Genomic DNA, 22790 nt, shown 5'->3' with positions numbered 1-22790 from the left:
CTTTCCTAGGTGGCTCCTTCTTCTCTCCCCACAAGTCACGTCCCACCTGCTTCCAGGCCAGTGTCGTCACGGAGAGCTCCGCCGCTGGCAGCCAAATACTAAAACAGCACACCAGGGCCTCCCCAATTCCTTCAGGAACGTTTCTCTGAGCCTTTCCGCATTTCTCCTCATACACTGGACTCTCCTTTCAGCCAGTCTTCTTTCCTCTAAGGCACTTTTTGCTCCCCTGCATAGCTGTCAACCTTCCCCTTTTTTGCGGGAAATTCCCTTAATCCAGCGCCGCTTCCCGCAGCTATCCCGGATTGTTAGATATCCCGTAGACTGTCTGCGGGACGGGTGAGGCTGCTGATCCCTTATTTTCAAATCCGAAAGTTGACAGCTATGCTGCTGATTCCTTATTTTCGAGGCTGCTGATCCCTTGCTTTCAAATCTGAAAGTTGACAGCTATGCTCCCCTGTCACACCCTCTTCCCAAAATCCTGTCACGACCTTCCTCCACAGCGGCTTCCCTCTCCCATCCCTCAGCTCTCGCCCCTTTCAGATGCTCTCTTCTGTCTCACACACCCCTCCATCAACCTTCTCCTCATTCACACCCTTCCTTCCTTCCTTCCTTCCTTCCTTCCTTCCTTCCTTCCTTCCTTCCTAGTGTTTCCACCCTTCCTCGCCCTTTTCTGCTGCCTGCCTGGTCTTCCACATTCGCCTTCTTTTCTTCAAATGGATTTGCGCTGCCTTCTCTCCTCCGCTGCTAACCTCTCGCCGTCTCTCACCTCGGCCTTCTCCTCTACTTTCCCCTCTTCCCCTCAGACCCCTCCTCTGCCCTGGGGGCAAAGCAACAGTGTCCGGAATCTACCCCCCCATCCATCCCATTTGGCTGAAATCAGCACTTTCCCCCCAGTGCATCGTGGGATATGCTTTAAAGCCTCAGTTGCCCCGGACAATGGTGGCCATAATCCCTGCCTTTCCAGCTGGCTGAATTCGCTTGGGGTGCAAAGAGAGGTGAGCAGAACACGCTGCTCTGCCAATTTACGATTGCAACATGAAGAAAAGGCCTTGTTCAAAACTATATCCTCAACTTTTTGTGGTGCCAGCTGGCCCTGGTTGAAGGTGTCTTAGACTGACTTTTTAATTTTGGGTGCTTCCAAGGCTATAGCGATTTCCGAAGATGGGTTTCAATCACAGGCCAGAAAATTCGGTTGCGCGATAACAGTATCACAGAATTGTAGTTAGAAGGAACCCTGAGGGTCATCTGGTCCAGGACTCTCAACTACAGGAACAAGCCCACTTCCCCCAACTCAACCCCAAAATTAGACTTTTCACAATAAGGGAAGTAATAAGGGCCCTCATATTTACGGGACTGCCTCTCCTGGTCTGCCCCGCAGAGGACCTTAAGGTCCATGAATAACCATAGTTTAGAGGTCCCGGGCCCTAAGGAAGTCAGACTATCCTCCACCAGGGCCAGGGCCTTTTCAGTGATGGCTCCGACCTGGTGGAATGCTCTGTCCCATGAGACTAGGGCCCTTCAGGATTTAACCTCCTTCCGCCGGGCCTGTAAGACAGAGCTATTCCACCTGGCCTTTAATTTGAATTCAGCCTGATGTTTTATTTCCCTTCTCTTCCCTCCCCCTCCCCTTTTATGAACATCACCTGCTCTGAGACCCCACAGCTAATTCTCCCCTGGCCTCCTCGCTGGCCCAAGTAGGATCAATTTAGCCAGCTAGCCCTGGGGATTATCTAATTGATTTTTTATTTTTATTGTTATTCATGTTTTTATACTGTATTTTATGCTGCTTTTATAATTAAGTGTTTTAAAGTGTTTTAATTTTATTGTTAGCCGCCCTGAGCCTGGTTTTTGAACCGGGAAGAGCGGGGTATAAATAAAAATTTATTATTATTATTAATGCAAACTGTAAAGCGAGGGGTAACGCTTGAGGCAACGTGGTGTAACCTGCCCACGAACGAACTACCACAAACACTCCGTAAACAGCTGGTGTCGTCTGTCCTCCCTGCAAACTCTGTGCGAGCAAATCAGGGCAAATGCTTGATAAAAACTGGATGCCTGGAAGCCGCTTCAGAGCCAAAGCAGGCATGCATTGAAATATGTAGCAGGCAGCTGCAGACGGCGCTTTTCAAAGCTCATTGCGGAGGGAGGGCAGCCCTTCCCCACAGAAGGAAGACAGAGCAGATCAGGCAGGGAGGCAAATACATCAGACTGAACGCTTTTTAAACAGGTCATCCGGAAGCAACTTTTGGTAATCATACCTTTCAGGTCCAGCCGGCACCCTGGAAACAACTAACAACACAAGCCGTGTGGAAGCTAGACAATATGCGCATTAATACAAACAAACACACACTTAAAATCAAATATGAACTGCACTCCTTTCCAATCTGGCCTTGTCTGTCTCATCTCCTTTCAGCATGAACCTGGACCTCCGTGGGGTGAGGGGAGTGGCCATGGAAGGGGGGGGGGGAGAGAGAAAAGCAATTTTGAATAGGGACAAAATGGCTGGCAGGGGGGGGGGGATTTGGCCTACTTTTGGGGTTGACACAATTACTTTGTTGACACAAAACAAATCGCAGAAACTGTTGCTGGATTTCTCTTTCCTGCTGCAAATTTAGTTAGTTTCATTGCATCTTGGATTGTTCCTGTCCTTAGTTCATATAAGTACCATGGGTTTTAAGTCGCTGCATGCCAGAAATCGTAGGATTTTGCAATTTCTATTTGCTTTCGTCGGGTCTGAGACTGTACAATGACATTTGTATTGATTAAGCCACCCCAGCTCTTTTCACGCCCTTAATTCTCAGCTCGGTTTCATCCTCATGATCTTCTGCAGAGAATGCAGATAATAATAATAATAATAATAATAATAATAATAATAATAATAATAATAATAATTAATTTATTATTTATACCCTGCCCATCTGGCTGGGTTTCCCCAGCCACTCTTGGCAGCTTCCAACAAAACACTAAAATACAATAACCTATTAAACATTAAAAGCTTCCCTAAATAGGGCTGCCTTCAGATGTCTTCTAAAAGTTTGGTAGTTACTTTTCTCTTTGACCTCTGGTGGGAGGGCGTTCCATAGGGCGGGTGCCACTACCGAGAAGGCCCTCTACCTGGTTCCCTGTAACTTGGCTTCTCACAGTGAGTGAACCACCAGAAGGCCCTTGGCCCTGGACCTCAGTGTCCGGGCAGAACGATGGAGGTGGAGACATTCCTTCAGGTATACTGGACCGAGGCTGTTTAGGGCTTTAAAGGTCAGCACCAACACTTTGAGTTGTGCTCGGAGTGCTTCACCCTTATCTGGCTGCCTTGCAGAACTAAAATTTTTGAGGTCACGCAAGTCAGGATCAGATGAAGAGGTTTGCGATGTAAACACAACCTTGGACCGAGCCACCTCAAAGGACAATTGCAGCCCGGAGGCAGGTTTTTTTAAATTAATTAACGATGCTGATTTGTATTTCTTGAGGCTTGAATAATCCTCCTGTCGCTGGGAAAAAAAGAAGAGGGAAAAAGACATTGTTTTCCGTTTGCACACAAAGGTGTGGCGTGTGGAATGCCTGACTAAAAATGACGCTTAGGATGTTTGCAGACCATTGGCTGGGTTTTTTTTAATCACATTTAAGTTGCACAACTAATAGTGGATTGGAATGTCCCAAGGCCGGACTTTTCCCAATAAAGAAAGGGATGGGAAGATGCACTTGGAATGTGTGGCTTGACACTCGTTCTGATGTCGTCTCAACTCCCCATAAACAAATCAAAAAGGAGGCTCAGTGACCAGGTTGTCTGGAAGGGCCCTCAGGAGCCATTCCCTGGGCTTCCTTACCATATCATATTCCAAGGCATTGGAAATGGTGTGCCTCCGCGGTTCCTTCGGAAGTCGGATACTCCGGCGCCTCCCAGCTTGACAGAGGGAACTGTTGATGCTACGCGAGCGCGTGACTCCTTTCCCATCGGATTCTCCTGGAGAAAGAGATTCATTATGCCATAAACATATTTTCAAAAGAAGGGGTTGGGGAAGGAACTTACAGGTTGATTTGTTGTCGTTTGATCTGATAAACTTTTTTTTAAAAAATAATAATATATCTATTAACTTTTCAAAGGTTATACAAAAAACAAAAAACAAAAATACAAAAATAAAAACACATATAATTCCATTCACTTATTTTCTTTTAACTTACTTCTCAGACCTCCTCATACCTCCCCTTTTTGTATTCCAATTCAGATTATTCATTCAGCAAATCCTCACCATTAATTTTCACTTAATTCTCCACCTTTCTTTCTTTCCCCCCTCCCCAATTATCTTAATCATTACAGCTGATAACCACTTAAATTCTAACCAACATCATTCTAACATTCACTAATTTTGTAATATTTCCCAAGATAGTCCTTGAATTTCTTCCAATCTTCTTCCACAGTCTCTCTTCCCTGGTCTCGGATTCTGCCAGTCATTTCTGCCAGTCCTGAACTGATAAACTTTTGAGCATCCTGCCATTTACAATGGACCTCATACTGTTCCCTCATGCAGGTTTTTCGTGCCACAATATAATCCTCGTAGGAATACCAACCCATATTGGTGACAGTCACACCATACATTAATAATAATAATAATAATAATAATAATAATAATAATAATAATAATAATAATTTATTTATATCCCGCCCTCCCCAGCTGAAGCCGGGCTCAGAGCGGCTAAAAACAGTAAAAGTAACACAGTTTACATAAAATCACAATCAATTAATTGAAATATATTCTAAAATAAATTCATTCTAAAATCAATTCAGAATCAAATTAATGGCAACCATTGGGCTAGAGTTCTATGAGGATTACAGAAGGAGGGGGGGTCAGACTGTGGCTTGGCCAAAGGCCTGGTGGAACAGCTCTGTCTTGCAGGCCCTGCGGAAAGATGCCAAGTCCCGCAGGGCCCTAGTCTCTTGTGACAGAGCGTTCCACCAGATCGGAGCCACAGCCGAAAAAGCTCTGTCTCTGGTTGAGGCCAGCCTAACCTCCCTGTGGCCCAGGATCTCCAAGATGTTTTTATTTGAAGACCTTAAGGTTCTCTGTGGGATGTATACCAGGAGAGGTGGCCCTGAGCTGAAACCACCACGGCTTCCCACAAAAAACTCTGGGAGCTATAGTTCATTAAAGGTGCTGGCAGTTGTTAGGAGACCTCGCTATTCCTCTCCCAGAACTACAGTTCCCAGAGTGCTTTAACAATCAGTCCCTCCTCCCAGGGAATTCTGGGAATTGCAGCACTGACAGTTCCTCCTCCCGCCCTTCGCTCTCGACACGAGAACTCATGAACATCCAATGAAACTGAACGTCGGAAGGTTCAGGGCAGATAAAAGGAAGCGACGGAGAGCATCGTTCAGCTACGGAACTCACTGCCGCAGGAGGAAGTGATGGCCAACAATTTGGATAGCTTTGAAAGAAGAAAAGGCAACGTCATAGTGGCTGAGGTTATTAGGGGCTGCTAGCCATGGCGGCTATGTTCCCCCACCACTTCCAGAAATGGTATGCCTTTGAATACCAGTTGCTGAGCAATCACAGGTGGGGAGATCACTGCTGCACTCAGGTACCGCTTGCAGGCTCCCCGCCCCCCCCCCGACATCTGGGTGACCCCTGTGAGGGAGCTGGGACAGAGCAACAGGCGCTCACCCCTTCGCGGGGATTCGAACTACCGACCTTCTGATCAGCAAGCCCAAGAGGTTCAGTGGTTTAGACCACAGGATGTGCTGATGGAACAACCTGCAGGTGCTATGTTGAATACAACCCAGCAATTCAGGGCACTCCCAGACAGCTACAGTTTCGGGGTGGGATTCGATTGGCAGACTCATGTTGCAACATGCCACTTTAAAGACCCCCCCCCCAAAGAATCCTGGGAATTGTGTTTTGTTAAAGGTGCTGAGAGTTGCTAGGAGACACCCCCCCCCCCCGTTCCCTGTGGAGTTTGGAACTGACAGGGTTAAAACTCCATGGTGTCCTGTATCTGGGAGGAGCTTGACGCAGAGAAGTGAGTCACAGTCTGTGTCAGTGTTCAGAAGTGCTTTCGATTCTGCCTGAGATGCAGTTCAGCTGGAGAGAGACTGTGTGTGCTTTTGAGCACAAAGATGCCGGAAAGTTCTGATGGATTTATTGCTTTGTAAATAAACGCTTCTAGCGATAAGAACCGAACCGTCTTTGGGCTTGATTTATCCCTCATCTCACACGGACGCAGGACCGCTGCTACTCTGCATTTTCTGCCCGGGTCAGCCTCAAGCCCCACAGTAGAGCTGCACAGGGGAAGCGCTGACTGGACGGCAGGATTAATTTCCCCAAATTCCCCTTACGGAGGAATTGACAGGAAAGGGGTATTGACTGTTGAACCATTTAGTGAAATGAAGAGAGGTCTCCTAACAACTCTCCACACCCTGAACAAACTACAAGCTCCCAGGATTCGGGGGGGGGGGAGGAAGCCATGACCTTCCTTGTTCCTCCAAGGCCAATGGTCTGTCAGGTCCAGAATTCATCCCACTTGTCACAGTGACCAAGCAGAAACTTCTGGTCAGTTCACAAGCAGGGCATGGAGCAAGAGACTTTTCCTCTACGTGAATTTTATAAAGCCCTTTTAAAGCCAGCAAAGTGAGTTCCATAGCTTAACTCTGCACTATGTGAAGTCGTTCTTCTGCTCATCCTGAACATCCCACCATTTGCAGAAGGGTAGCCGTGTTGGTCTGCCATAGTCAAAATAAAAAAATTCCTTCCTGTAGCACCTTAAAGACCAACTAAGTTAGTTCTTGGTATGAGCTTTCGTGTGCATGCACACTTCTTCAGATACACTGAAACAGAAGTTGCCAGATCCTTCTATATAGTGAGAAGGTGGGGAGGGGTATTACTCAGAAGGGTGGTGGGAATCGGAGATTGGCAGATCTGGCAACTTCTGTTTTCCTCCTCCAAAAACTAGGTGCGTCTTGTGGTCTGGTGCGTCTTATAGAGAGAAAAATACGGTAAGCAGGAGGAGCAGCAGCTGGTGTTCAATATCCAAGGTGCCGGTGGAACATATAATAACAATCACAATAACAATAATTTTATTTATACCCCACCCATCTGGCTGGGTTTCTCCAGCCACTCTGGGCAGCTCCCTATCAAATATTAAAAACACAATACATCATTAAACATTAAAAACTTCCCTAAACAGGGCTGCCTTCAGATGTCTTTTAAAAGTAGGATAGTTGTTTATTTCCTTGACATCTGATGGGAGGACATTCCACAGGGCAGGCGCCACTACCAAGAAGGCCCTCTGCCTGGTTCCCTGTAACCTCGCTTCTCGCAGGGAGGGAACTGCCAAAAGGACCCTGGCGCTGGACCTCAGTGTCCGGGCTGAAGGATGGGGGTGGAGACGCTCCTTTAGGTATACTGGGCCAAGGCCATTTAGGAATGCCCTCTGCCTGGTACCCTGGAGAGCTGGTGCCACTCAAGTGTTGACGATACTGAACTCCATGGACCAATGGTCTGACTCAGTTAGAAGACAGCTTCCTGTGTCCCCAATGGCTGCTTTTTCCACCCCGACACGACAACATGTTCCTGCCACAACTTTCCTCTGACACATCGATGGAAGAAGCCAGGCCTGCTTTGCACCTGGTTACCCTCAACGCAGCAGGAACAGCAAGCGTTGGAGGACAGGATATAGGGACACAGGCAGAAAGCAGGGGAGAGGCCCCTTGGGTCCTACGCTTGTTTTTGGCTTTTTCTTTCGACGACCGCTTTGTTCCTCATTAATTCTGTCCCTGGAAAGTCAGCCGGGGCAATCAATCCCTCTGGACCTCCGCCAGCCTGGGCTCAGTTAATCAATGAGCCCCTGTAATTAGTGGCTCTAATTAAAGCAACTGGGATGTGGCAAAGAGGGAGAAGTCCATTTCAGAAGGGGAGTGAACCACGTTGAAAGACAAATAGGGGCCTCTCTCCCCTTTTTAAGTGGTCGCAACCCTGTGCCTTTAAGAGCATCCCTACACTAAGGCTGTCAGGCAGGTGGAGGTTCACCTGTGGCTCCTTTCCGGGAAAAGGCTCAGGTGCTAAAATGTGTGTGAAGGAAGCCACTGGAAGAACAGGGAGTAAGGGACAGGGAACAGGACAGCAACTGTATTGCCAAGGCCTTAAGGACCACAGAACTGCCCTGAATCCATGTGGAGACATTTTCCCCATCCCAATTCCTCTCCTGTTCTCACTATTGTTTTCTGGGCAAAACTTAAGGTGTTGGTTTTTCAACATAAGGGTGATTCCAGACAACCTGCCTACTGAGCATATATTTAGCAAAACAATTTATAAATTGCTTCACTGTAAGAAGGTAAGATGAACTGCATCAGGGACCTAAGTCCTACACCCTTTTCTCACAGGGGAAAAAACATGAAATGGGATGCATGTGGCACTAATCCACCAAGCCCCTTGGGCTTGCTGATCAGAAGATCGGCAGTTCGAATCCCTGTGACGGGGTGAGCTCCCGTTGCTCTGTCCCAGCTCCTGCCAACCTAGCAGTTCGAAAGCACCCCAGCGCAAGTAGATAAATAGGTACCACTGTGGCGGGAAGGTAAACAGCATTTCTGTGTGCTCTGGCTTCCATCACAGTGTCCCATTGTGCCAGAAGCAGTTTAGTCATGCTGGCCGCACGACCCGGAAAGCTGTCTGTGGACAAATGCCGGCTTCCTCGGCCTGAAAGCGAGATGAGCGCCACAATCCCATAGTCGCCTTTGACTGGACTTAACCTTCCAGGGGTCCTTTACCTTTACCTTTCTCTATCAGTGCAAGGATTTCTCCTTCCCCATCTCCTCCCTCTGCATCCCTTGCCCCCCCAAATTTTCCCCTAGCCCTACAGAGCAGATTTGGGGGTGCATGGAGGAAGGAGTTGGGGGAATCCCCTAACGTTAACGCTAATTCTTACACTGGCCCCAAAATGTATTCCAAAAGCACCCACATCTCTGCAGGTTCTCACCCAGAGTCAGGTAGGAAAACTGCCTGAGGAGGAGCACACAGTCTGAGCCATTAAGTGGCAGTGAGGAAGCAAATAAGGAGGCAGGGGAAGGTGCAGAAGCTGACCCGGCAAAGCTCTGCTCAGAGCTCAGTTGATGCACAAGATCCACAGTTCACGGGATGTATGGTGCCAGTCGGCTGCTACAGATTGTCTGCCTCCCAGACAATAAGGCAGTTCCCGGCCAACTCAGCAGATGGAGGGATGCCCGTGGCCCAGCGCCAGGCACTGAGAACTGCCAAACTCTCCCCTACGCCACTGCGGACAGCAGCTGGGATATCAACTGTCAATCGGCAATGGATCCAGGAGCCTTTCGTTCCCAACCTATAGAATCCTGTTACTTATCCTGGTGCTAACTTCCCACTCCCCACCGACTTGGATCTGAAGACCCCCGTTGCCTTTTCTTCTTCCCCGCTCTGATTTCATTCAACTTGGCATGCATTTGGGAATCTCCCGCCAGGATCAAGTTAAGGCAAGGAGAAGGCCTGCCCTCCCCGCCCCCTTACAAGCACATGCCAAGATAAACTGATGTATGCCAAAGCAAAAATGAGTTACCCTTTAATGCAGAAAAACAACAACTGTGTGTCTGTGTGCTGGCCCGGCTCTATCGTTTGCTACCTTGTACAACGGCCCAGAACAGGCATAGGCAAACTCCGGCCCTCCAGATGTTTTGGAACTACAGTTCCCATCATCCCTAGCTAACAGGACCAGTGGACAGGGATGATGGGAGCTGTAGTCTCAAAACATCTGGAGGGCCGGAGTTTGCCCGTGCCTGGCCCAGAACATTTATTTCATAAACTACTTCTCATTCCAACAGCTGTATTTAGAGTGGGCAACTTGAACTTCTGTAGAAATCTTAAAGGCACATTTGCACTCCTGCCCTCTTTTGAAAGTGACAGCCATGCTGGGCATGATTGCGGGCCAAATGGATCCTTCTAGGTCTCACCAAATGGACCTTGAGACTCTTCCCAAGTCACACGCCCTCATCCCAGATCACACCCCTTGACCAGCCTTGCTCTCCCACCCTCCTCAAGTGTTTTTTGCATGGCTGGAATGTGTCCTTGAACTCTGACAATGCGTCTTGTCTGCCTGGATAGAGAACGGAGATGTCTGTGCGCAGAAACTAGCCTGCCGTACAAAGGTAACATTCGCATCCTTTGCTCCACCCACTTTCCCCTCTGGCCCCACCCACCATTGGCAGGTGAACCCCAGAACGTTGCCCCAATCCCCTACAGAAAAGGACCAGATGATGCTTCTCCTAATCCAGAGTTTCACCTGCTCACTTTCTTCGTGTCAGCAAGCCTTTCACAAAGAGGGGGCTCATCCCCAACCCAGGGGTCTGATGACACCTCTCAGGGAAACTTTCCTGCCCTCCGCAAGAAACCCCCCACTAATTTCATGGTTACAGTCCTTTGCCCTTTGACAAGGTGGATCTTTCGCTGGATCCAGCAGGGCTCTTCTTCACGTACTTAGTATGGAGGGATGAACGTCAGGGTGGATAAAAATCAATGGTTGTTTTTATTTTTAAATCGGATTTTTAAAAATTGGATATTTTAAATTTAAATTGGATTTTTAAAATAAAACAGTTTTGGAGAATTTTTTTTCTAAAGATAGTTTTCTATTTAGTTACATTACAGTCCAAAGGCTATTTATCAGGAAATAAGGATTTGCTTTTCATGTGTACTAAAACTCAGTCTAAGTTGTTTTGTTTTGGTTTTTTTTAATTGTTTAACCTCATCAGTTAACAAACATGGATACATATGCTATAATGTTATTGTTTTAGTTAAACAAATTGTTTAAATTGTTATTAAGGAAATGATTGTTTTTCTCCTTCCAATAAAGTAAAGCAGAAAAGTTGCCCAAATAGAAACAGTTAACTTATTAAACCTTGCAATAATTTCACAATTGTCTGTCTGTGCATTTCCAATAGCATAACCAAATCAGTATTTTTTTTATAACTGTAGAAACTACACTGAACTACCAAAAAATGAAACATTCATCTGGTTGTAAATATTAAGATTAGACCAGCGAGAATGAGTAAAAAAGAAAAAAGAAAATATTTAAATCAAGTCTTTCTGTCTAGAGATTTAAATCAAATCCACCCTGATGAATGTGTTGCAGAATCCAGCAGACACAGGAGAGAAAAGTTCACTGCCGTGGAGGGAGGAGGTGGGGAGGGTTTCAGACGTGTGAGAAGTGAGGGACTGCAACCAATGCCAGATTTACGTATAAGCTAAATAAGCTATAGCTTAGGGCCCTGCTCCCTGGGGGGCCCCCAAAAAATTTAAAGGAAAAAAAATCTGGATGTACATTTCCAAAATATAAGATAAAAAGCAAATAAAAGAAAACCTACATACAACTACAGTGCTTTGTGTTGTGTAGGCTCCTATGATGTAAATCATGGGCCCTGCTTGCTATCCTGGTCCCTATAATATCACTGGTTTGCTCATTTCCATATACAGTGGTGCCTCGCAAGACGAAAAGAATCCGTTCTGTGATTCTCTTCGTCTAGCGGTTTTTTCGTCTTGCGAAGCAAGCCCATTGAAGGATTAGAGGATTAGCGCTATTAGCGGCTTATCTGCTGATCAGATCAGGTGATAAGCGGCTTAGCGGCTTAGAAAAAGGGGGGGGGAGAGGAAAAAACCCCCGCAGGAACTCGCAAGACATTGTCGTCTTGCGAAGCAAGCCCATAGGAGATTCGTTTTGCGAAGCACCTCCAAAACGGAAAACTCTTTCGTCTAGCGAGTTTTCCGTCTTGCGAGGCATTCGTCTTGCGGGGCACCACTGTATAGGGTGCCGACATTCTGCATGGACTGGTTGCATGGCAACATGGGCAAATGGCTTTAGATGCCTGCTAGGTCCATATAGCATATATTCAACTCAAAAAACAGTGACAATTTGTTGTTGACAAAGGACAGCTGGACATATAAAGGGCCCCAATACCTTCAGTAGCTTAGGGCCTCATCAAACCTGAATCCGGCCCTGACCACAACTCTGGGGCCGTGAGTGCAGGGAGAGAACGAACCACAGGCAAATCGACCATGCTAGTCAGTCTGACATCAATACCAGGGAGGATTCTGGAGCAGATCATTAAGCAAACAGTCTGTGAGCACCTAGAAAGGAATGCTGTGATCACCAATAGTCAGCATGGATTTCTGAAAAATAAGTCATGTCAGACTAACCTGATCTCGTTTTTTGACAGAATTACAAGCCTGGTAGATGAAGGGAACGCAGTGGATGTAGCCTACCTTGATTTCAGCAAGGCATTCGACAAGGTGCCCCATGATATTCTTGTAAAGAAGCTGGTAAAATGCGGTCTTGACTATGCTACCACTCAGTGGATTTGTAACTGGCTGACTGACCGAACCCAAAGGGTGCTCATCAATGGTTCCTCTTCATCCTGGAGAAAAGTGACTAGTGGGGTGCCACAGGGTTCTGTCTTGTGCCCGGTCTTATTCAACATCTTTCTCAACGACTTGGATGATGGACTCAAGGGCATCCTGATCAAATTTGCAGATGACACCAAACTGGGAGGGGTGGCTAACACCCCAGAGGACAGGATCACACTTCAAAACGACCTTGACAGATTAGAGAACTGGGCAAAAACAAACAAGATGAACTCTAACAGGGAGAAATGTAAAGTATGTAAAGAGAGGCACAAATACAAGATGTGTGACACCTGGCTTGAGAGCAGTACATGTGAAAAGGATCTAGGAGTCTTGGTTGACCACAAACTTGACATGAGCCAACAGTGTGACGCGGCAGCTAAAAAAGCCAATGCAATTCTGGGCTGCATCAATAGGAGTATAGCATCTAGATCAAGGGAAGTAATAGTGCCACTGTATTCTGCTCTGGTCAGACCTCACCTGGAGTACTGTGTCCAGTTCTGGGCACCACAATTCAAGAAGGACACTGACAAACTGGAACGTGTCCAGAGGAGGGCAACCAAAATGGTCAAAGGCCTGGAAACGATGCCTTATGAGGAACGGCTAAGGGAGCTGGGCATGTTTAGCCTGGAGAAGAGGAGGTTAAGGGGTGATATGATAGCCATGTTCAAATATATAAAAGGATGCCACATAGAGGAGGGAGAAAGGTTGTTTTCTGCTGCTCCAGAGAAGCGGACACGGAGCAATGGATCCAAACTACAAGAAAGAAGATTCCACCTAAACATTAGGAAGAACTTCCTGACAGTAAGAGCTGTTTGACAGTGGAATTTGCTGCCAAGGAGTGTGGTGGAGTCTCCTACTTTGGAGGTCTTTAAGCAGAGGCTTGACAACCATATGTCAGGAGTGCTCTGATGGTGTTTCCTGCTTGGCAGGGGGTTGGACTCGATGGCCCTTGTGGTCTATTCCAACTCTATGATTCTATGACCCAAATACACCCAGCTTGCTTTGCAAAGAGAACGTCAGCAATGTCTAGGCAACACGGTGACCATGTACATATGCAATAAACAATATTTTACAGAATTCCTTCAAACCATAACAAGTCCAGAATGAAACCTTTAGTCTCAAAGTCTCTGAAAATCTTTAAATGAAGCAAGCCACCAGACTTTGTACGATGACAGACAAGCTGTGAAGCTTTGTGTATTCAGCAAATATGATGTCCAACACTGAACAGTGATTCTGGATACAGTGGTACCTCGGGTTAAGTACTTAATTTGTTCCAGAGGTCTGTTCTTAACCTGAAACTGTTCTTAACCTGAAGCACCATTTTAGCCTTTGGGGCCTCCTGCTGCCGCCACGCCGCAGCACGATTTCTGTTCTCATCCTGAAGCAAAGTTCTTAACCTGAAGCACTGTTTCTGGGTTAGCGGAGTCACCGTGGTGGGAGGATATAGAATTGCTTCATAAACCCATCTTCTTTCAAATGAATGTATGTAAATGAAAATATCAAATGCTGCGGAACAGTGCTCATGTGATAATGTGGTCACTGCTGTTTGCAAAGAGAGCTGCAGGCACGACGGAAACACACCAGCTGAGGGAATGCCCCTGCCCAAATGCGCACTCCTCTGCTGTCTCTCGAGACAGAGGCCAGCAAGAATACCTGACGCGGAGTCAGACCACTAGTCCATCTAACTCAGTATTTCCCACACGGACTGGCAGCAGCTCTGCCAGGTTTCAAGCGGGGTGGAGGTGGGGGTGGGGCTAACTGTTTGAAATCCTGGCATGCCTAACAGAGAACCCGAAGGATGATGGTCAACTGCACATATTGCCGGGGGGGGGGGGGGCAGGCCGGAGGAGAAATGTGAGGGCGGGCAGGCAGGTTATTTATGCAGTCTAATCCCACTCCCACTCCCCAACTCCAGCCTCTGGGGCTGTCCAATGCGTGGCCCATTAACAAAAGCGCCTTACTGGGGAGCTGGGGGTGGGAGGGGGTGGATGAGAGCAGCCGGGTAAGAGGATTGGTCGTCTCTATGGCTGGGGAGACAGGATCAGGAGCGCTAAACCCCTGGCCGTATGGTGCTGCGGCTGAGTTGCCGCAGGCTTGCCAGGGGCGCAGAGGCAGAAGGGAGAGAAAGAGCGTGTTTGCAGAGGAGGAAAAGCAGAGGTGCCCCCCCCCACATCCACCTTCCCCCACTCCCTTGCTGTGTTTACAGTGGTACCTTGGGTTGAGAACTTAATTTGTTCTGGAGGTCTGTTCCTAACCTGAAACTGTTCTTAACCTGAAGACCACTTTAGCTAATGGGGCCTCCCGCCACATGATTTCTGTTCTCTCTCTCTCTCTCTCTTTTTAAAATAATTTTTATTGATTTTAACATATAAATTATAAAATGTACCACAAAACGTATCACATACAATCTTTTTAGACTTCCATCAGCACCTCTGATGATCCACCGTTTTAACCACTTCTTATGCATTTCTTAACTTTATATTGCCTTTACATCTCTTAACAAATCATCCTTCCCCTTCTCCATTTTTGCAATACTTCCAATAATACTCCTCACAAAATTTCTTGCAAACCTACAAGCGTCGTCTGATCTTCACAAATACTTTTCAAATAGTCTGTAAATTTACTCCAGTCTTCCGTGAATTTCTGGTCCCGCCGCTTTCGAATCCTTCCTGTTAGTTTATCTAGTTCTGCACAGTCCATTAACTTCATCCTCCATTCTTCAATCGTCGGTAATTCTTCTTACTTCCATTTTTGGGCCAGTAATATTCTTGCTGCTGTTATTGCATATAAAAAGAGCTTACATTCCTTTCTATTTATATCACTCCCCACAATGCCCAGTAAATGATTTCTGTTCTCATCCTGAAGCAAAGTTCTTAACCCGAGGTACTATTTCTGGGTTAGCGGAGTCTGTAACCTGAAGCGTCTGTAACCCGAGGTACCACTGTATTTCTCATTTCCCCCTTTCCCTCTTGATCGCTCCGCTCCAAAGACACACACAAACATACCCTTCTGTTGCCATGCTGCAAAAACAGCAGCTGCCCCAAATCTCCACAACCTGCAGTATGCCCCGCACCCCTCTAGAAATCAAATCCGCCTGGCTGATCACTGTCCAAAGCAGCGTGCCACGCAAGCAAAGAAGAGAGAGATGGGCCTGCTCCTAAAAAGAAGTGTTGCAAGTCTAGAGTGAATCTGGGGGGGACTCAGATGTTGCTGAACGATGGCTCTTCATCACTCCTTAACCATCACGGCTGGGGTGGATGGGAGATGTAGTGTGGCAAGGGCCGGAGGGCCGCAGGGTCTGCACCCCCAAATTGAGAGGCAGAACTTGCATCTTATGTGGTGATAGGTGGGAGGAGGTTAGCTTGCTACCTGGACTTCACAACAAACACTTTATGCCTGTAAAAAAAAAAAGCTAACGAGAGGTCCATGTGAATAGTTTTGGGCCAGGGTTCTCATGCTTGCTCTCTCTATTGGGGGGAGCTTTGGATGTGGGGCACTTGAAGAGGACAATGTCCCCAGCCACCCAAAATGGTACCGTCTCAAGAGAGCTCTACTATTTGCTCCTTTCTGACTCTCGTGTGCCCCAAATAAGCAAAATAAAGACACTTCTTTTCCCTTGGCTTTTGACACCTGAGGTGTATGGGGTGTTTGATGTGGGGGGTTTTTTGGACCCCTCTTATTAAATAAATAAATAAATTTGGGTACCGCCCTATGCCCCCGCAGGTCTTTTTATGGTAGCGAGTTGTTTTAAACTGTTTTTAATATTGTGTTTTGATGCTGTACGCTGCCTTGGGACCTTAGGGTGAAAGGCACGTATAGAAGAGAAGAAGAAGAAGAGTTTGGATTTGATATCCGGCTTTATCACTACCCTAAGGAGTCTCAAGAAGGGACACGGGTGGCGCTGTGGGTTAAACCACAGAGCCTAGGATTTGCCGATCAGAAGGTCGGCGGTTCGAATCCCCGCAACGGGGTGAGCTCCCGTTGCTCGGTCCCTGCTCCTGCCAACCTAGCAGTTCGAAAGCACGTCAAAGTGCAAGTAGATAAATAGGTACCACTCCGGCGAGAAGGTAAACAGTGTTTCCATGCGCTGCTCTGGTTCATCAGAAGCGGCTTAGTCATGCTGGCCACATGACCTGGAAGCTGTACACCGGCTCCCTCAGCCAATAAAGCGAGGTGAGCGCCGCAACTCCAGAGTCGGTCACGACTGGACCTAATGGTCAGGGGTCCCTTTACCTTTAAGGAGTCCAAAGCGGCTAACAATCTCCTTTTCCCTCCCTCCCCCACAACAAACACTCTGTGGAGCTGAGAGACTTCAGAGAAGTGTGACTAGCCCAAGGCCACCCAGCAGCTGCATGTTGAGGAGCGGGGAAGCGAACCCAGTTCACCAGATTACGAGTCCACCGCTCTTAACCACTACACCACACTGGCTGAAGAAGAAGAAGAAGAAGAAGAACAAGAACAAGAACAACAACAACAACAACAACTAGTACAGGAGCAGAGGAGAGGGCGCCAGTCTGACTTGGAACCTCCCCTCCCAACACAATTGATCAGAATGTATGGGAAACAAAATGCTTTCTCACGGCAGTGCACATAATTCTTCTCCCACTCTTATCCTTACAACAACCCTGCGAGGTAGATCAGGCGGGGAGGTAGGGACTTGCCCAGTGGCACACAGGGAATGTCATGGGATTTCATTGTGCTAACCACCGCACTGCTCCGTCTCTCTCAACCCGAGTCACACTAGCTAGGGCTTTTAAAGCTCCTGTGCCATTTAATGGACACTCCCATACATCTGATGAAGTGGACCGTAGTCCGCAGAAACTCATGCCACAATAAATTTGTTAGCATTTAAAAGGGCAAACGCAAGGCTCTTTGTTGTTCTTGCTGCAAGATACTCCTTAGGGAAACATTAGAAAGCGGTATGGCCATTGAAAAGCATTACCTCTTGACTTCTGTACATCAAGCTGATCCGGACAGCTGGCAATGCGAAAACAAACTCAACAAAGAGGGAAGGTCTCCTGCCTTGCTGGTGTGTGTGTGTGTGTGTTACAAAACCTGTGTTCACACTCCTGTTCACTGCGTACTCACTGCATTTCCAATGCTGGGCTTTCAATCCCCCAATACAGCACATTATCCAAAATGTGTCCTGTGCTGACTGCAGTCCTAATTCGTCCCTAGCCCAAGATGGAAACCACGTCTGCACAAGGAAAACACCGTATTTTTCGCTCTATAATATGCACCAGACCACAAGACGCACCTAGTTTTTGGAGGAGGAAAACAAGACAAAATTATTCTGAATCTCAGAAGCCAGAACAGCAAGAGGGATCTCTGCGCAGTGAAAGCAGCAATCCCTCTTGCTGTTCTGGCTTCTGGGATAGCTGCGCAGCCTGCATTCGCTCCATAAGACGCACACACATTTCCCCTTACTTTTTAGGAGGGAAAAAGTGAGTCTTATAGAGCAAAAAATACGGTACATTATGCCGATGTGAGCAGCCGAGAAGAGCTGTGAAATGCACCCAAAAACCCTCCTGCAACTTCACCTGTGCTCTAAAGGAGTAATGTGAACAGACCCCCGCATCAAACTCTGGATTCCCTTATCAACTTTCCTCATTGCCTGACCTCCCTCCCATCCTGTCCTGTCCCAATAACCAGCTTTCCAGCTTGTCGCTGAAGCCCTGTAGACCCAGCAATTCGGAAGGGGCCAAATGGAACTCAACTCTCTTCTGCAACAGCCAGATGAGGACCACCCATCCCACTTTGATTATAGGGGCATAGTCGGACCACCGAGCTCATCGCTGTGCACACTCTCCACACAGAACAAATGCCAGCAGCATTTGGGGAACTTTCCCCAGCAACCCTACCTGGAGAGGCTGGGGTTAAATCTGCAAAACCATATGCTCTGCCCCAGTGGCGTAGCGTGGGGGGTGCAGGGGGGCCCGGCCGCACCGGGCGCAACATCTGGGGGTTAGGGTTAGGGGGTGCAAATCCACGGGTTAGGGGGCGCAAATTACTTCCCTTGCCCCGGGTGCTGACAACCCACGCTACGCCACTGCTCTGCCCTTCCCCAATTCTCATCATCATCAGACCTTTCATTGGCAGTACATACAAACATCCAAAACAAATCAATACAGAATTACCACTTCCCCAGCGGCACAAAACATTTGCTGAAAGAAAGGAGGCAGAGCAGTCTATCGTCACATCTCTAGGTCTCCAGGGAGATCAGACGTCTGCAGTGTATTTCGAAGACAAAAAACCCAAATAGAGATATTTAGCCACTAACTTGGTGAGCTCCTGATCATTCCCCAGTAATCGAAAATGTATGACCTCCAACTCTGGTTTCCATTCGGGGATGCAGAGTTGATCTAGAAATTGCTGACGGAGATAGGCATATAGTTTACAATTAAGAACCATATGTGTAAAGGTTTCCACCAGGTGGTCTTCACATGGGCAGGCTCTTCCCCAATTCTGCAGGACACGCCCCCAAGAAGAGAAGCAGGAGCATGGCAGAAAGGTACAGGCTAGCAAGTCCAAGTCCAATTTAATTAATTGCCCCCTGGTAATCAGTTCATTAAACTGAGCCCCAGTGAGACATCAGAAGGCCTAGTTCCCTTCCATCACCTCCTCAAAGCTACTGGCACACACATTCCCAGAGGACCCAGGAGTCCTAAGGCAGCGGCAGACAATGTGGTGTTCACCGGATATTTTGGACTACAACTCCCATCGTCCTCTCCCATTGGTCGTGCTCCCTGGGACTGATGGGAGTTGGAGTCCAAAACATCTGACGGGCACCATGTCGGCTTACAACTCCTGTCCTGAGATTTCTCTCTCCTGCCGCAATCTCTTTCCCAAGAATACATTGGTACCTCAGGTTAAGAACTTAATTCGTTCTGGAGGTCCGTTCTTAACCTGAAACTGTTCTTAACCTGAGGTACCACCAGTGGCGTAGCGTGGAGGTGCAGGGGGGGGCCGGCCGCACCGGGCGCAACATCTGGGGGTTAGGGTTAGGGGGCGGAAATCCACGGGTTAGGGGGCGCAAATTACTTGCCTTGCCCCGGGTGCTGACAACCCACGCTACGCCACTGGGTACCACTTTAGCTAATGGGGCCTTCCACTGCTGCCGCGCAATTTCTGTTCTCATCCTGAAGCAAAGTTCTTAACCCGAGGTACTATTTCTGGGTTAGCGGAGTCTGTAACCCGAAGCGTCTGTAACCCGAGGTACCACTGTAAAAGCACCCCAGTTCCCACTATTGAGGAATCCTGGTTTTGCGCTCCAGCCCCACAGCAGCACCCCTGACCCCAAGCCCAGGCCTCCTCCTCTCCCACTTACGTATCCGACTCAAGTTCTTCATCGACTGCGAAGTTGAGTTCTGCCCATCGCTGGCCTGCCCGCTGACTCCAGCGCCCGACTCTCCAGCTTTCTCGGCCTCCTTCTCCTCTTCTTCTTCGGCCCGGAGGAGGGCGATTCTCAGCCCGGCCACCAGGCGGGGGAAACTCAAATACCCTCCGCAAGGCTCCGCCACTTGCTGCAAGGCCTGGAGCACACCGCCAGGGAGCGGGCACCTCTCGCTGTCCCCTGGGGGGCTCACCCCGCAGCCCCCACGGCCCCAGCGGCTCTCGATTTCCGAGACGTGGATGGTCCCGCTCCGCTGGTCATCCAGGATCTCGAAGAGCGTCCGGAGGCTGCGGAGGAAGGGGCGCGGGAGGCGGGTGCCTCGGGCCGGAGGAGGGGGGTCCTCTGGGGTGGGAGGGAGGGGTGGGGCCGCCAGCCCAGAGCTCATTGGGAGTGGGGTTCAGGGGTCCTCTGGAGGCCAGGGAATTCGCAGCAGGGGGAGCCAGGAAGACCCCCGAGAGCTTCTCTGGAAAGAGGGAGCAACTGGGATTCAAGAGAGAGTGCAGGAGAAAGCCTTAATTCCAGTGAAATGAAACAGTGGGGCTGGCGGCCAGGAGGGGAGAGTAATTCTGGAGGGGGAGGGAGGGCAGGCAGGGGGGGTGTCCTCAGGACATCTGGGCTTTCTGGGAGGGGACTAGGCTAGTGGGCTAGAGAGCAGCAGAAGGTCTGGGTGAGGAAACCAGGGCTCCTGCGGCTACGGCTGCTGCCGCCGCCGTCTGCGTGGCCAGGATTGCTCTGGGGCTTTGCTGAGGTCTCTAGTTTGTCAGAGTCGGAATATCTGATTGAGTCAGATTGGCCAAGCCGGTCCACGGAGCAGCAGGGGTGGGGGGGTGCGGAGGGGGTCAGCTGGGATTGGAATCATGTGACCCATCCCAGATAATCGCCCTGGACGCCAGATGATTAGCGGCTCTGTCTAACGAGGTGGCATCTCCTCTGGGGCAGAGAGAAAGAGAGAGAGAGAGAGAGGGAAGGTTTGGCCTCCTGGTGGGTAGCTGAACTCTGAAGCTGGGGTCAGTGGGGTCATCTCTCCTTCCTTCCTTCCTTCCTTCCTTCCTTCCTTCCTTCCTTCCTTCCTTCCTTATTTCTTCCTTCCTTCCCCTCTTTTTTATGGGTACCATTAATGTAAGATAGTAGGTCCTTCCAAGTACACATGATTTAAATAATTGAGTTCTGAACAGACAACCAATTTCAAATAAGTTTAAGCCATGCATTCTAACATAACCTTTTGTTTAAGATCATTTGGATTTCTCTCTGAGGAGAGTTTATTTACTTAACATGTAAGGCACTGGCAAATATGAGATACTCTAATAAAGGGTATACAGTGGTACCTTGGGTTACATACGCTTCAGGTTACAGACACTTCAGGTTACAGAAATAGTACCTTGGGTTAAGAACTTTACCTCAGGATGAGAACAGAAATCGTGCAGCAGCAGCGAGAGGCCCCATTAGCTAAAGTGGTACCTCAGGTTAAGAACAGTTTCAGGTTAAGAACGGACCTCCAGAACGAATTGAGCACTTAATCCGAGCCGAGGTACCACTGTAATCTCCCCTGCCATGAAATAAACTGGGTCATTTCATTCCCAGCCTGTCTGTCTTCTAGTTCACCTCTGCTTGAGGAGCTCAGAGTTTCCCAATTCAGAAACTGGTTTGAGAAAGCTGGAAATTTTTGCTGAAGCAGAATATGAAGCAAGGAAAACATGGGCCCATGACTTTATTCCCAATCAGGCAAACCGTGGTTTATAACAGGCAGAGGCAAACTTGGCCCTCTGGATGTTTTGGGACTACAACTCCCATCATCCCTAGCTAACAGGGCCAGTGGTCAGGGATGATGGGAATTGTAGTCCCAAAACATCTGGAGGGCCGATTTTGGCCTATGCCTGGTTTATGAGATGGGGTTTGTTACATCTGAATCAGGCTGTGGCCTTCTTGCTCCTTGAGCTAAGGGCATATCCACACCATTTATTTGAAGCACATCCAATGCACATTTAAAGCTCACAGCTTCCCCCACAGAATCCGGGAACTGTAGTTTCCCCTCGACAGAGGTGGTATTCACATCACCTTTGACAAACTAACAGTTCCTGTGATTCTTTGGGGAAGTAAAGTGCTTTTAAACAAGTGTTTTAAATCTGCACTATGGATCTGCCCGCAGTAAACACTCCCCATCACCTGAAAACTTGCCTCTTCTCTCTCTAGGGGAATGAGACAAGAAGAAAACATCTGCCACTCTAAGCAGAAGCTAAGCATCCTTCGGTGAAAAGGGATTTGCCAGGCGAATAACAGCATGCGAGGGTGGGGGTGGGGTAAGGAAAAGGAATGGGGGATGAAAACCAGAATATAGGGGAAGTGGTGGGGAGAGAAAGAGAGGGGACTCTGAATCATTATCATTTTGATATTAATTGGAATACAAATGTAGGGCTGCCATACGTCCAGGTTTTCCCAGATATTACCAGGATTTCAAAGGCAGAATTGATGTCTGGGGGGAATTTCCAAAAGGCGGCACTTTGGATCTTAGGGAAGCACAAGTTGTATCCAGCGTGGTTATTTTTATTACAGTGGTACCTCGGGTTAAGAACTTAATTCGTTCTGGAGGTCTGTTCTTAACCTGAAACTGTTCTTAACCTGAGGTACCACTTTAGCTAATGGGGCCTCCCACTGCCACCGCACGATTTCTGTTCTCATCCTGAAGCAAAGTTCTTAACCTGAGGTACTATTTCTGGGTTAGCAGACTCTGTAACCTGAAGCGTCTGTAACCTGAGGCACCACTGTAAAAAGAAACATTGCCGTTTAAAACAACAACAACAACAACAACAACAACAACAACAACAACAACAACAACAACACCCCTCAACAACTTTTGGCAACCTTAACCATCTTTGCTTTGTCAGAGATATTGGCTGCTATTGCATTTCCAGACCAAATCAGTTTGCTGGTTTTGGCTTACGAACCCAGCATGCCCTGGGATCCCTATACCTGCAAGACTGTAGCCCTATATTCACACGTCATATGTGGAA

General features: G+C 48.1%; 2 protein-coding genes across 2 annotated transcripts in view; one reads left to right on the top strand and one right to left on the bottom strand.

The window, feature by feature from the left end:
• Positions 1–20167, bottom strand: part of SAPCD1 (suppressor APC domain containing 1) — a gene marked incomplete at its 5' end in the record, with an annotated part of 29087 nt that extends 8920 nt beyond the window's left edge. The window contains 2 exons of the mRNA XM_083493172.1: positions 3825–3961; positions 19717–20167. Coding sequence (XP_083349298.1) covers positions 3825–3961; positions 19717–20167 — 588 coding nt within the window. The remainder of the gene's footprint in view (positions 1–3824; positions 3962–19716) is intronic.
• Positions 1–22790, top strand: part of DDAH2 (DDAH family member 2, ADMA-independent) — a 323504-nt gene that overhangs the window by 178323 nt on the left and 122391 nt on the right. The window lies entirely within an intron of this gene.

The sequence above is a fragment of the Podarcis liolepis genome (assembly GCF_965112155.1).
Source record: "Podarcis liolepis genome assembly, chromosome: 2".
NCBI classification, from domain to species: Eukaryota; Metazoa; Chordata; class Lepidosauria; order Squamata; family Lacertidae; genus Podarcis; species Podarcis liolepis.
The sequence above is the reverse complement of the archived record's forward strand: the minus strand, read 5'-3'. Positions and strand labels throughout refer to the sequence as shown.